At 33.4% G+C, this 13,864-nt stretch overlaps 2 protein-coding genes across 3 annotated transcripts; one reads left to right on the top strand and one right to left on the bottom strand.

The window, feature by feature from the left end:
- The first annotated feature begins 1,535 nt into the window (after nt 1-1,535).
- On the top strand, nt 1,536-6,656 carry LOC104897417 (uncharacterized). Of its 2 annotated transcripts, none has more exons than XM_010684288.4 (6): nt 1,536-1,692; nt 1,788-1,958; nt 2,876-3,040; nt 4,987-5,181; nt 5,867-5,967; nt 6,043-6,656. In XM_010684288.4, the coding sequence occupies exons 1-6, from the start codon at nt 1,635-1,637 to the stop codon at nt 6,556-6,558; spliced, it is 1,206 nt and encodes a 401-aa protein (XP_010682590.2). In that variant the 5' UTR covers nt 1,536-1,634; the 3' UTR covers nt 6,559-6,656. The 2 variants fall into 2 exon arrangements, with proteins under 2 accessions (XP_010682590.2, XP_010682591.2); XM_010684289.4 differs by having other exon boundaries at nt 6,039-6,394.
- Nucleotides 6,657-10,437: 3,781 nt separating this feature from the next.
- LOC104897416 (hypothetical protein) lies at nt 10,438-13,864 on the bottom strand. Its single transcript, XM_010684286.4, has 7 exons — nt 13,326-13,864; nt 13,156-13,236; nt 12,827-13,003; nt 12,122-12,292; nt 11,659-11,871; nt 11,488-11,576; nt 10,438-11,350 (listed from the first exon to the last, which is right to left on the bottom strand). Exons 1-7 carry the CDS (start codon nt 13,423-13,425, stop codon nt 10,664-10,666), a joined length of 1,518 nt encoding a protein of 505 aa, XP_010682588.2. The 5' UTR covers nt 13,426-13,864; the 3' UTR covers nt 10,438-10,663.

Below are 13,864 nucleotides of genomic sequence, written 5' to 3'. Positions count from 1 at the left end.
CGAGTTGTGTCAGATTCAATCCACTTACTTAGGCTATGTTCAGTTCACCTTATTTTTGCTTATTTCAGATCTAATCAGATCAGATCAGATCAGATCAGATCAGATCAGAAAAAATAAGTTCAGATCAGATCAGATCAGAAAAAATAAGTTCAGATCAGATCAGATCAGATCAGATCAGATCAGATCAGTTCAGATCATATCATGCTTATATTTAAAAACTTATTATTATTAAATATCTTTCACTACATATTAATAAAAATTATAATAATTGAATATTAATAAAGTACTCATTGAGACGAATCAAACAAGACCCCACATGACTATATTTTTTCTTATATATTAGAAAAAATCTAAAAGATTATCTCTAATTGTGAATAGTGTCAAGATTCTAAGTGACAAAGATAAAAAAAATACAAAGGGGTATTATTATTTACTAGTATATTTGTTCAAAAGAATTATTATTGTTGTTGTTGTTGTACTTATTAATTATTAATATTGGTAATTATTATTAATCTTGTTGTTACCATTATAAATGTCATTGTATTATTATATTAAGTTATTTTGTTGTTATTAAATAATAGAAAATTAAAAGCCACATGTTAAGAACATAAGATTGACGCAAAAATAAGAAATATATAAAATATGATATCTCAAATTCATGACAACGAAACTACTAATTTCGGATTACATTTCAAAATAAGCTAAGTGTGAATACAAATTATAAATTTAGATTCGGTATACCTCTTCTTACCGAATTCCAAATCTCTCTAGCTATTTGAAGTTGCACGATATTTATTTATTTTTTGCTCAAGTCATAGTTGTTTGTATATCTTGTTCTATTTTATATGGAAAAAAAAGAGTTCAGTTTGTCGACTTCTCAAGTGTGAAACTTTTTTTTAAGGGAAAGTGTGAAACATTGTAAAAGTGTTGTTATAAAATAATGACTTGAGTTATATAATTATTTTTAGTAATAATAATAATAATGATTATAATAATTATTGTTGTTCTTATAATAATGATAATAATAATAATTATTATTAATAATAAAAGTTGTATAAAAGTTGTAATAGAAATAAAATGATAATAATAGTAACACTATAAAGAAGATCTTATAATGTATTGCATAATAATGATTTACAAAGTAATTAATAGTAATATATAATTTTAAAAAGATAAGATCTTGTTGAAAAAATAAGTTCAGATCAGATCAGATCAGATCAGATCAGATCAGATCAGATCAGATCAGATCAGATCAGATCAGATCAGTTCAGATCAGATCAGATCAGAAAAAATAAGTTCAGATCAGATCAGATCAGATCAGATAAGTTCAGATCAGAAAATTTCAGGTGAACTGAACATAGCCTTAAACGAGTTGAAAATCTTGATCCAAACTTACTAATTTCATTTCGGATTCGAATTGAGTTAGCTAATCATGTCAATTCTTACCGCTTCTAGGTCAACTCCACCCAACCAGTCAAGTTAATTCTTAAACACTATTGGAAATTGGAAATTGGAAAAAAGAGAGAAACAGTAAAAAGTAGTATTCCACTCCAGCCAGCAATTTAATCATTCCTTCAAAGTTTCTTCATCTTTAGATTTCCACTAGACGAGTGAAGTGTGACTAAACAATTGAGATGGGTTTTCTTCCTCATCTTCTCCTCTTTACCCTGATCAATCTACTCATCTTCCATGGTAGTAAATAAATAAATACCTCTTTTTTTTTTTTCTTTTCACTAGTTACCTTTATTCCAACTCTTCAAAAGTTAATTTCCTTGATTATTTTGCAGGGTTTTCAGAGGTGATTTATGAAGATGGATACACAGTTACAACTGTTTTTGATGGCAACAAACTCAACATCAATCCTCACTCAATTGCCTCGTACAAAGGATCCCATGATCTTTTCCTCCTTGATTCATCTAACAGTGTTTTTTACACTCTCTCTCTTCCACTTTCCCAAGGTAACTGTCTTTTTCATGTTTTTTTTTTTACTTATTCAGTTTGTGGGAATTTTTGTTGTTAAATTATGGGCATTTTTAATCATTTTTTGGGCAGTATTATTAATATCAAGGGGGAAATGGGTATATTTCCTTCTTAGGCTATGTTCAGTTCACCTTATTTTTGCTTATTTCAGATCTAATCAGATCAGATCAGAAAAAATAAGTTCAGATCAGATCAGTTCAGATTATGCTTATATTTAAAAATCATTATATCTTTCATTACATATTAGTAAAAATTATAATAATTGAATATTAATAAAGTATTCATTGAGCCGAATCAAACAAGACCCCACATGACTATATTTTTTCTTATATATTGAGAAAAATCTAAAAGATAAGATCTTGTAATCAGAAAAAATAAGTTCAGATCAGATCAGAAAAAATAAGTTCAGATCAGATAAGTTCTTCAGGTGAACTGAACATAGCCTTACTTGCGGTAATTGTACATAATGCAGATCACCCTCTTTACTATTCATACCCAAGTTGAAAATTTTCCTTTTTTTTTCATGTTCATAGTACTGTGTTCTAGATTTTAACTCTTCTTTATATAGTATTTATCTGCTGGTTTTGGTTTATAATGTGATTGGAAAATAAGGGTAAAGGGAAACTTCACAGATATCTTATTAGCTAATTAAAGGGTATACTGAGAAGAACTTATTTTGATAGTTCAATTTGGTGATATTCATAATGTGATACTATTGATAAGTTGAAGATAACATGCTTGTTTTATAAGAGATGCTCAAGTTCAACACCTTGAAAGTTTCTTAGTGTTGTGTGCTTGTATATGAGGCCAAGTAATGAAATTATAAAACTTGTAGTTTGTTGTTGGTGAAATTCGTTTATTGTAAATTTCTTGATATGTTTTCGCCTTCTTTTAGAGAGTTTGGTGAAGAGATTTTCTGGAAATAAGCGGCCTGAGTACTCTGATGGTGATGCAAGTTTGGCAACATTTAACAAACCCAGAAGCTTTACTGTGGATTTTAAGGGGAACGTATATGTTGCTGATAGAAGCAATCATGCTATCCGAAAGATTAGTCATTCAGGTTCCATTTACTTTTTTAATTGTGTGTTTATTTTCGATATCTACAAATATGCTTTCGTTCTGATATGTATGGGTATCAGGACTTGCTTGCTATAGTTGATTACTCCTGCATAAGATGAAAATTCTTCGGATAGCCATTCAGGTTCAATTTACTTGTTTTATTTGTATGTTTATTTTCGATATCTACAAATATGCTTTCGTTCTGATATGTATGGGTATCAGGACTTGCTTGCTATAGTAGATTACTCCATAAGATGAAAATTCTAGAAATTTTGGAAATTGGTTTTTTGTATACCAAAAAACTGAGGTGGACTTGTTAATGAGGAGAATGTATCATGGGATTGTGGAATAATTCTCTTAACTCTTAAGGGTTCAATTGTAATGAACTGACATTACTTTTGCAGAATTGGGAAGATTACAAACTGAAAAATAATATTTGATTGATTGATATAAATGGAACAACATAAAATTAAGATAGATTGCCAAGTATTCGAGTGACTTGGTCATACTCCCAAAGCTAACGACTAACATGAACTGATGAACTTCACAATATTTTCTTCATTACCCCTTCTCTCCCTAATCTCCTCCATTTATAGTCTACTTGCCTTACTCCTCAAGCTAACATAATAACTAGTGTCTATTACCAATATTTCCCGTGCCCCCTAGGCTAGTCTATTACATCAATATGTTTAATTGGAAAAATTTGGTGTTGGGAATTAGGATAACAAATGCTTTGATGTGTGTGGATTAATGAGAATGGAGAGCAAACATATATGACAATATTCACTTGGATAATTGTGTGACATTTTTTTACAACCTGTGTGGTAGGTTGTAACAAATGGTGGTTATGGTAATGAATTTATGAGTAAGTTTGTGAAAAAGTCTCATATCGACATGAAAAGTAATGCTTGTCCATTATTGAATAGCTCTTTTTCTTCACTAATTTCCATTACCATTTTAGAGGTAGATAATGAAAATTTATGAAAAAAAAAAAATGTTTGCGGATGGAGTTCCATTAACATGGCACGAACATTAATCTCTCTTTACAAAATTACATATAAATTCATTATCATTACCTTCTTTTTTTACTGGCGATTGAATAGGGTGTTAGGAAATTAATGGAGTAAAACTGACTGCATGAAAGGAATCCATCAATCATCATGCTTTGTGACAGAATCCTTTTTTAAACAGCCTGAATTAGGTGAACTTATTTTGCCACTACATTTTCATAAGAAATGGAGAAGTATTTTGTTGACTATAGGAGATAATGTGAAAACATCTCGCGCACTAGCTTCCCCCCCCCCCCACTTTCCTTTTAAATTAATTTTGTTGTCAGAAGGTCCTGATAAGTTTTCGTGTTGTTAAATGTTCTCCTCCCGAAAGTTAGTGGGTTTAATTTATTTGTCACGATGAGATATATACAGTGAAGAATTTTGTGTTCCCACTGATAATTATCTGGAAAGAGTGATTCTTGGTCATCAAGACTCCATGACGAGGACTGTATTTGAGACAGGACAGCTTTTGAAGTTCCCTTTCATCTATCCATGTACTCATGTACCTTTGGTTGAGGAAAAGGCCTTGTTGAAGTTAAAGTTGTGTCTGATCTACTCCTGCGTGCTTATGTCAACTCAGTTAAAAATTAAAGATGCCATTTACAATGGAGATTCTTTGCATAACTTTGTCATTTATGGCATGAATGTATGGTCATGTCATCTGATGCGAGCTACATCTGTAGTTTACTATAGAGGGATGGTTCTATGAGGAGCAGATCACAGTGCTAGGCCCCATGGTCAGAATGAGTTTATGAGGATTTTAACACTTTTAAAACGCTCTGGCAGAGGCGTGCAAGACACATTTTCGATATGCACTTATACTTTTTTGTTATTGGTCTTTGATTTCGCATTTGAGGTTCTCAATGCTTATATTATTATGTTGACTTATGAAAAGGTGTCACTACTATTGCGGGAGGTTTATCAAAGTCGATTGGTCGTGCTGATGGACCTGGAAGAAATGCAACTTTTTCTGCAGATTATGAGCTAAGCTTCGTTCCTGAGATCTGTGCCCTGCTGATTTTGGATCATGGAAGTAAATTGATCCGCCAGATCGATCTGAAGCAGGAGGATTGTCTATATTCTCGATCTGGTATATCTCTGGTTTCTGGTGCTGATTTCAGAGTCAAGTAGTGAACTTGTTACACTAGTTATATTTCTCAAGTATCAACTAGATCCTCTTAATTTGCATGTGCCATCTCCCTCAACACCCAACTTCGCCACCGCACTCACCCCCACCCCCAAGAGAGAAGACAAAAAAACATAACTTTAATAATCCTGACTTATGGTTCTGTTCACAATTATGTAATGCTAGTGTTGTAAGATTTTATTAGGTTTTGTTTGAGTAAGGAAGATGATCCTCTCTTATTAAAGAAGAACGAATTAGATAACAAGTCCATGAAGGAGAACAGAATCCTATGCATGGGGTACAAAGAAGGTACAAAATAGATGGAGACCCCCCCCCCCCCAAGTTTCTCACCCTCCACTTACACTCCTGTGCAGTGTGCACAGGATGTGATCCAAAAATTATTGCAATATTTCTATGCTCGTTTTGCTCATTCTAGCCTTGAGATTATTTCAGTACAACGGAAAACTGATGAATAAAGAAGAGTGCTCAAGGTTCTCTTGCCGATTTGTTTTAGTCTCTTGTCAAATTTGTTGGAGGAAACATTTTCGAGTTGTTTCTAGCATCTTTGGACCAACCAGTACTCTATTACCCTAATCTTTTAGCAACCTGAATCTGAATGTGTGCCTGGCTTGAAATTTTGAATTTTCAGGAGGTGTGGGGTCTGCTACAGTATGGGCCGCAGCGCTTGCAGTATCCTGCTTAGTTGGATCGGTAGTTGGCTTTGTAATCCGTCCTTACATACTTCGAACTGTAAGTGCCCTTTCTACTTGTTTGACGGTCCATCATGAGCTACTCGTACCTTTCTAAGAAAATTGTTTTAGACAGGAAGAGTTGAAACTCCTCAACAGCACCAAGTCATGGACAACTTACCTAATGAATCTGGGGAGACAAATACAGATGTTTTGCTTCGGCACCAGAAACGCAGTTGCTAGCCCAGTACTCATATATCTGAGACAGCTTATAATGCTGTTTATCTCTCACCTCTCTCTTATGTTTAGTTTCGGGATGAAGTGGTTTTATTCTAGTTCTAGTAGTGTATGTAAGGAAAACATTTCTCTTCTGGATTCTGACCACTCGAGTAACTCTTACTGTGCTGTGTCACAAAAATATGCTGACCAATTGAAGGGATTGATGACTTCTAATGGAGAACATGGATCATCTAACATGCTTAATGACATTTTGGATCATCAACATGTGGCGGAGAGAGATGCGCAGAGTCATGGGGGGTATATCGATACTCTAGTGAAAGCTAATATGGATAACTTCGTCGAGGATGCTAGTAGATCAACTGTAGTTGAGGAATCCTTCCTTGGGGTCTCTACTGTAGTCAAGAGGCGATGAGCCGCCACGGTTCTTCCTGAACTTTGCTCTTGTAAATAACTGAATGTCTACTTTTCTTTGCTTCCTCAAATGACAATTACGACGCCGCTTAGCTTGCATGGTTTTTATGTTCTAATCTTCATATTTTGCAAACTGGAGTTGTTTAAGCATATTAAGGTGGAACGCATGAATTTTGCAGCATATATTCTTGCGGCAATAACGCACGTAAACACTGACATTTCAGGACTAACAAGTGTATTATATAGCACATTGCTGGGAATCTGATGTATTTTTTGAGAAATGCAGTCAACGAGGGAAACTGAACTACTGAAGCCAAACTTTCCAGATTCTGCAATTTTTAATAGGATCTGATAATCTTTACAATATATTACAACTAGCCTTTTGTGCACACGATGCGTGCGATGATACATCCAAATGAATCGTGATGGGTTGGTTTGGTTTATTTTTATTTTGAGCAATAAACTTGTGCATTCGTCTGATTATTTAGGATTTTTTTTAAAAAAAATCTTGCTTGTTAGGTTGGTTCATATACTTATTTGCCACTTAAATCGGTGAAGATTAATTTTTCTCCTTTTCTAAATGTTCACACTTTGAGTTTTAATTATATTTGAAATGAAATTTTAAATTTTTCATACATAATCTGATTTTGCATGAAATGGCATTTTAATATTTCTCCTTTTCTAAATTTTAACAGTTTGGGTTTCAATTATAATTGAAATGAATTTTTAAGTTTTTCATACATAATCTGATTTCGCATGAATGGGCATTTATTTTTTCTCCTTTTCTAAATTTTAAACTTTGAGTTCAATTATATGTGAAATGAAATTTTAAAATTTTCATATACAATCTGATTTCGCAAATTTATGTAATTTTTTTTCTGAAAATGGATTGTTGCAAAAGTTGTTCGCAAAAAGGTTTGATATTGTTTGTTTTTCAAGATTAATTTCTGAACATGGATATTTTGCAAAAGTTTTGGGCAAAAATTTATATTGGAAGTTTAGAAAAAGAACTAATGTGTCATAAATGAATCAAATTTCATACACATTTGTTTTCTGATTTTATATGAAAATGAATCAAATTTAGTTTAATTATATAAAAGCCTCTTCAACTAATTTATTATCTCCATTTTTTCAACTACATAACAGTCGATTAATGTGAAATAACTTTGAAGATTAAAGATTATGTACCTGTTTGAAAGTTCGCAAATCGCCGATGGACGAATGTGTGATATCACTGTCAAAATCTTATGTTTTTTTCCAGATTTGTGTTTATAGGTAATTTTTATGAGTATGTGTAATTGTGAATGGTTATTGAGAATAATGATTTGTAAGTGAATTTTGTGAATGTTTTTGTATGTATTGACGTCCTAGTATATTAGTTTTGCTTGTAAGTTAATTTTTGGTTTTTGTAAAGTTACCTGATCATTTGAGGATTTGCGTGTTTTAACAACGTGATTTCTCAATTCTATGAGTGATTTGTAAAGTTTCCTCATACAGTGATTTTGAGTGATTGTTGAAAATTAATTTCCGATGGCTTTGTTTGACCCCATGTTGGTATTGAGATTCCTTTTGTAATTTAGAAAAGGAAGGGGGGCAAAATAGTCAGTTCAAAAGAGTACACCGTTGCTCCTCCTTCCCTTATGTAATAGAGATATATATCTCAGATACCAGTCAAAAAAAGATGAAAAAGAAAAAGGAAAAAAAGTTCTAAGTTCCAGGAATAAGCAGTTTTCTATGTTTAAACACTTTAAACAACCCATGACTCCAAGTTTTCTATGAAGGAAAAAAAAAGTTCTAAGTTCCAAGAATATCACTCTTTGCGAAAAATAACCTTTTAATTTTTTTTTAGCAATTTAAGAACTTAAAAAGTAAATTGTTTGTAAGAAACAACCTCATGTCACTTTCAGGTATTAATCGAGCTTTTTAAAACACAGAATACATAAAATAAGAAAGTTTCATTACATAAATTATAGAATAATAATGAACATTTACAATGTTAGGTGTTAGGTGGTTGTTAATTGAATTTTCTTCATTTAAATGATGCCTAAAAGTTAAGGTTGTTCTCGCAAATAATTTTTTTTAAAGTATTAAGTAGTTTCATGCAAAAATTGCCATACAAAAAGTCTATTATGACAAATTTTCCTTGAAAAAATTTCATTTCGAAGTGAATTCAATTGACTTCACAATAAAGTATATATTCGTCTTTGTTTGCCAATAAATTCAATTCTCAATTAGAATAAATTCAGATAAGATTAATTTATTATTATGAAAGAGATCACTTTAGAAAAATGAAAATTAGAATGCGACAATCATAAAAGTCGAATATGGCTAACAAATGAAAAAATAGCCCTTGAAGCTTATTGATGATATCTATGAAACTTATCCATGCAAGTTAATATAATGAGTGAATTGATAGTGAAACATTGTGGATTGTTAAGAGAAAAACTCGAATTGAAATTTGTAGTCTCATATAAAAAGAACGGGTGTGGTTAACCTATTTACTCTTGTCCCTTTCTTTTTAGATTTTTGATCGAATTTGACTATCTATTAGTTAAGATTTGGTAAGTTAATATTATGTAAATATACATAGAGTCACACTTCCAATACTATTTTTATACGATAACGTTTGTTTTGTATAGTTGTGAAAAATATGTTTAAATAGGTATGTTAAATAGTGTAATAGTCAAAGCTAAACATCTAATATGAACTAAGGGAGTATAAAACTAGTACTTATTGCCTATTGGATTTAGAATGAAACCTTATAATTCATATACACTAAACTAGAAATGGATGCTTTTTGCAATCTCAAAACCAGATTGGATATTCTAATTTAGGGGCAGTATCACTGTGGATTTTCATTTTTTTTGTATTTAAAGTCATATGATATATGTCCTGTAATGAGAAAAAAATTTAGTTAAACTTACTGACAACTGAAAACAAAAAACGATAATGAACAGGCCTTAGATCGCATTTCGTGTATGTTTAGCTTTCACCTTCAAAAACTAATATATTAAACACTTTAAACAACCCATAATGGAAAGCCATATGCAGGAATAAAAGAAGTACTTAAAACACATGCATTCTGCCCCACTATTTTCTGGCTGGCTAGGAAGTAGAGAGTTCAGTATGTTTTTTTCCAACCTTCTTTACAATACATTTTCCTGCAGCATCTGACATTTGAGAAACTGGTGAAATATTTCAGCACATATTCTTGCGACAACAATGCACTCAAATCTGACAATTTCTTCATAAACAATGCTAATTCTGCTTGGATGTTAGTATGGTCTTACCGGGAATCTGGAATATAAAACAAGACAAACATGAGGCATGCCATTGTGATTAAATAGTTCATCCTTTTTATAGCAAGCTGGCAAAACATTTGGATTCTAGTCAAGTAAGAGAATGTGTGTATGAATGTGTGTGTTCTTGGATCAGCTTCATCAAAGGTTAAACAAGGCCAATGATTGACCTCATCGAACCGCGTGTACAAGACAACTTGTATTAGAAACAAACATTTTGAACAGTGAATAAGAGTTGAGCTATTCATCAAACAGTTTCATATCGTCCATTCGTCTTGGAATATTATCCTTGTCGTCTTTTTGCATGAAAGATGAAAGTGTAACATTTTCTTACGACTTTTCAAATTCGAGCCTACTTGTTGTGCCAATAGTGTATAATGGAGGGAGACTTAAGATCAAGGGTCATCAAATTGGTGTTACATATACATGAGAGAAAAAAGGATAGAGGGGAGGGTCATCCATTCATGAAAATGTAGACTTTCCACATATTTGTGGTCACAAGTCATATAAAACATTCATTTGATTTTGGAAAATGTGGAAAGAGCAAAAGGGCATCTTTAGGAAGATCAAGCGCACTATGATAAAATGAATAATACTTCTATATTACTAACTTCAATATACCAATATTCAAAGGGGAGTGCCATTTCTCTTACAAAAGGCTTTGATAATTTAACAGTGTAAGCCCACCAAGTAAAATACTACCCCAATACTCCTGCTTCAAAAAGGGATCATGGTACCCGACTTTTTTTTGTTTTCGAAGAAATGACAGGTAGGAGATGATATGTGCCAAGAAATCAGAGATCTGGTTTATGTATAGGATGAGAAGCTGCGGTTGTAGCCAGCTCTGAACCGGATATTCTGCTGATTGAATGCATCCATAGCATAATCAGTAGGCCTTATGACTGATTCACCTCGTTCCTCCTGGACTGCCCCGAACACGATCTCATTGGTTTTTTCACAGCTTTGCTCGTAGTATGTCTTAGGGATGGACGAGTGATGCTGATGACGGTGCTGATGTCTTTCATGCTTCTGTTGCTGCTCTTGTTGCTGCTGCTGCTGCTGTTGTTGCTGAAATTCTGTGTCCCAACCACTGTAGAAAACTCGGCTTTGCCTCAGCTGTTGCTGCATCTTTTCCGCATCTTTAGACATGAAAGCGTAGGTTTTCTTTGGGGTAGGTGCCCGAGTTTCAATTGAAGGAGGCTCCTCTTCTTTGGGTATCTCAAAGCTCTCCTGTGACTGCCAAGTATTAGATGGTTGATACTGACTCTGATTTCTGTATTGATATGTCACCGGTTTTCTTCTAAAACCTGGAAATATACTACCAACTATTTCCATGGCTGACGTCCCAGCATTGCTGAGCAACTTCCCAAGAGATCCAAGAAACCCTTCTTCTTGCTTCTCTACATCATCTTCAGTAGGAATCAACGGGGGCCTCACTGATTTAAGAGGCTTCTGATATGGACTTGATACAGAGCTTTCTGCAATTTTCACATCCTGTGACAAGCCTAGCATGTCAAATAATGTTGTATACTATCTAACAAACAACTTTACGAAAGCTTTTGTTTCTTGTTTTCTAAATTGGCACTTCAGTAAGGGGGGGGGGGGGGGGGGGGGGGGAGGGGTGTTCTTACATTCTGAGAAGACACAATCGAACCAACCCGCCGCTGCAATAGAGCCAGCATGTAACCGAAAAAACCAGCAGCAAGAAGCACAGCAATTCCTGTGATGATGAAGGGGAGAGAGTGAGGTTAAGCAATGTCACCGAATCGGTTACATAACGAATAAAATCTGCTAAAGTTTACCAAGAGGGAAGCTGCTTTCATATTGATAAGCACAGTCGTCAAAGTGAAGCTGGATTTCCCTGATTGCCCGATTACCCCTATCTATGACCAACAAGGAACAACTGCTTCCAATATAGACGACATCAAAGTCATTGGAAAACTTTGCTTCATCACTTGGTCCATCTACATGCCCACCTCTTTGGTTCCATTTTCCACCAGCAATTGTAGTTACTCCTAGAAATGAAAGTTCAATTAGTCTCAAAGTTCTGCAATTAACAGATTCAGCTTTAAGTTCACCCTTATGTGTTTAGAGAAACAACACCGCAAGTCATATTCTATACTGAAATTAGGACAAATCACAGCTCTTGAGTTGTTTCATCTCTGTTATCTTCATATTAAGTATCATTGTTCATTTTCACGTATCCTTGTTATCCTGTATCAACAATGTGGCAATTACTCTACCATCCATGAGTGTCCGATATACCTGACTCACTGATCTTCCTGATCGCCATATTCATAGTGTCTGCGACATACATGTTTCCCCTGTCATCTACAGCAACACCCTTAGGATGGTTCATCCTCGCTTCCCTGTATTTCCCATCTACATGTCCAGAGTATCCTTCAGCTGATCCAGCAACAAGCTTTGGTCTACTGTCTGCATGATCACCGCGAATCACACTCAGGATCCACCTAATTAAACAATGCACATGCACATGTGCACACAAAATATACTACTTTCTACATAAGGAAACAATTCAGCACCAATTACTACATATTAATCAAAATTAAAAACTGGAATCCAAAGCAAATCTCCCACTAATATAATTACATCAAAATAGCAACCCAATAATCAACAATAATGCAAAAACAAAAAAACACTAATTTATAAGCTGTTCAACATGTGTAACACTAGCACAAGGAAGCTCAATTTCATGATATCATAACAAAACATAAATTATGCTTGAAGATCACACAAGTCACCATAAAAAGAATAAAGTGCATCCTACCAAAAATTTGATGAGCAAAACCTCACAAAAATAAAAAAAAAATCAGCTATCAACATACTATTACCATGAAACTATTACTCTTAAATACTATACCAACTATCAATAAAGTAAAATGTGTTGGTAAATTAAAAATTAATATCAATAATCCACCAAAAAAGAAAAAGAAAAAAAAACCCACTTACAAAGGGAAAGTGAAGAAGAGATCCTGTAAAGATTGCTATTAGTAGAATCCACAATGAGAAGTTCTCCACTTGGTAAAACTTCAACAGAGTAAGGTTCAATTCCAAGCTTACTTCCATCAAAAACAGTTTCAACATTATACCCACTTTCAAATTTCATCATTGAACGCCCAGAAACAGCTGTTTAATCACAAAAATCAATCAATACAAATTACCCACCAAAAAAAAAAACTCAATTAATACAACTACATATCACATTACTTGAAAAAAAGGGGGAAAAAAACAGTAAATGATGAAAATGACATTAAAAAAAAGAGATCTTCAATATATACAAGTTTTAGTAGTAGCTTTAAGTGACCAAACCCATTTCATCAACTTAGCTAAAGAACTTGAGATGAACCCACTAAAAATTTCTGCAAAAAAATGTGAAAAAATTCAGTTAAATTTACAATGAGGTGAAAATATGGTGAATTATAGAAGATTTTTGTAGGTGGGTAATTACTTCCAGGTGGAGTAGAAGCTGAAACTGAAGAAATTCCAGCAAAAAGAAGCAGAAAAGTGAAGAACAACACAAAAAATTTATTGCCCATTAAAAACTTCATTATGATTTTTCAGAAATTTAATTTAGAGAGCTCTCAAGAAGTTTGCATTATCAGAGGAAAAAGCAGAAAACCCTAGAGAGAGAAAAAGTGAGTGAAATGTGTGAATCTATGGGTTTTGGGTTAAAGGGAGAATCTGAAAATGGGTATTTTTGATTTTTGACAAACAAAAAAAATGAGGAAAAAGGGTATTTTTAGAAATTTAAAAAAAAAAAATCTTTTGTTTACTTTATATTTTTGCTTTTTGAGGAGGGATGAAAGATGAAAAAGACAAGGGGGGGAAAAGATTGAGAAGAAAGGGGAAAAAAGGAAGATGGATGTGGTTTTAGTGAGTGAGTGAGTGAGTGTGAGTGTGTTAATGAGGTGATGAAAAGAATCTGATAAAATGAATTAGTACAACTGTGAAGGAGAGGGATGTTTTCAACAGCAAATCAGAGGAGAG

Source organism: Beta vulgaris, chromosome 6 (genome assembly GCF_026745355.1).
Source record: "Beta vulgaris subsp. vulgaris cultivar EL10 chromosome 6, EL10.2, whole genome shotgun sequence".
NCBI lineage: Eukaryota > Viridiplantae > Streptophyta > Magnoliopsida > Caryophyllales > Amaranthaceae > Beta > Beta vulgaris.
The sequence above is the reverse complement of the archived record's forward strand: the minus strand, read 5'-3'. Positions and strand labels throughout refer to the sequence as shown.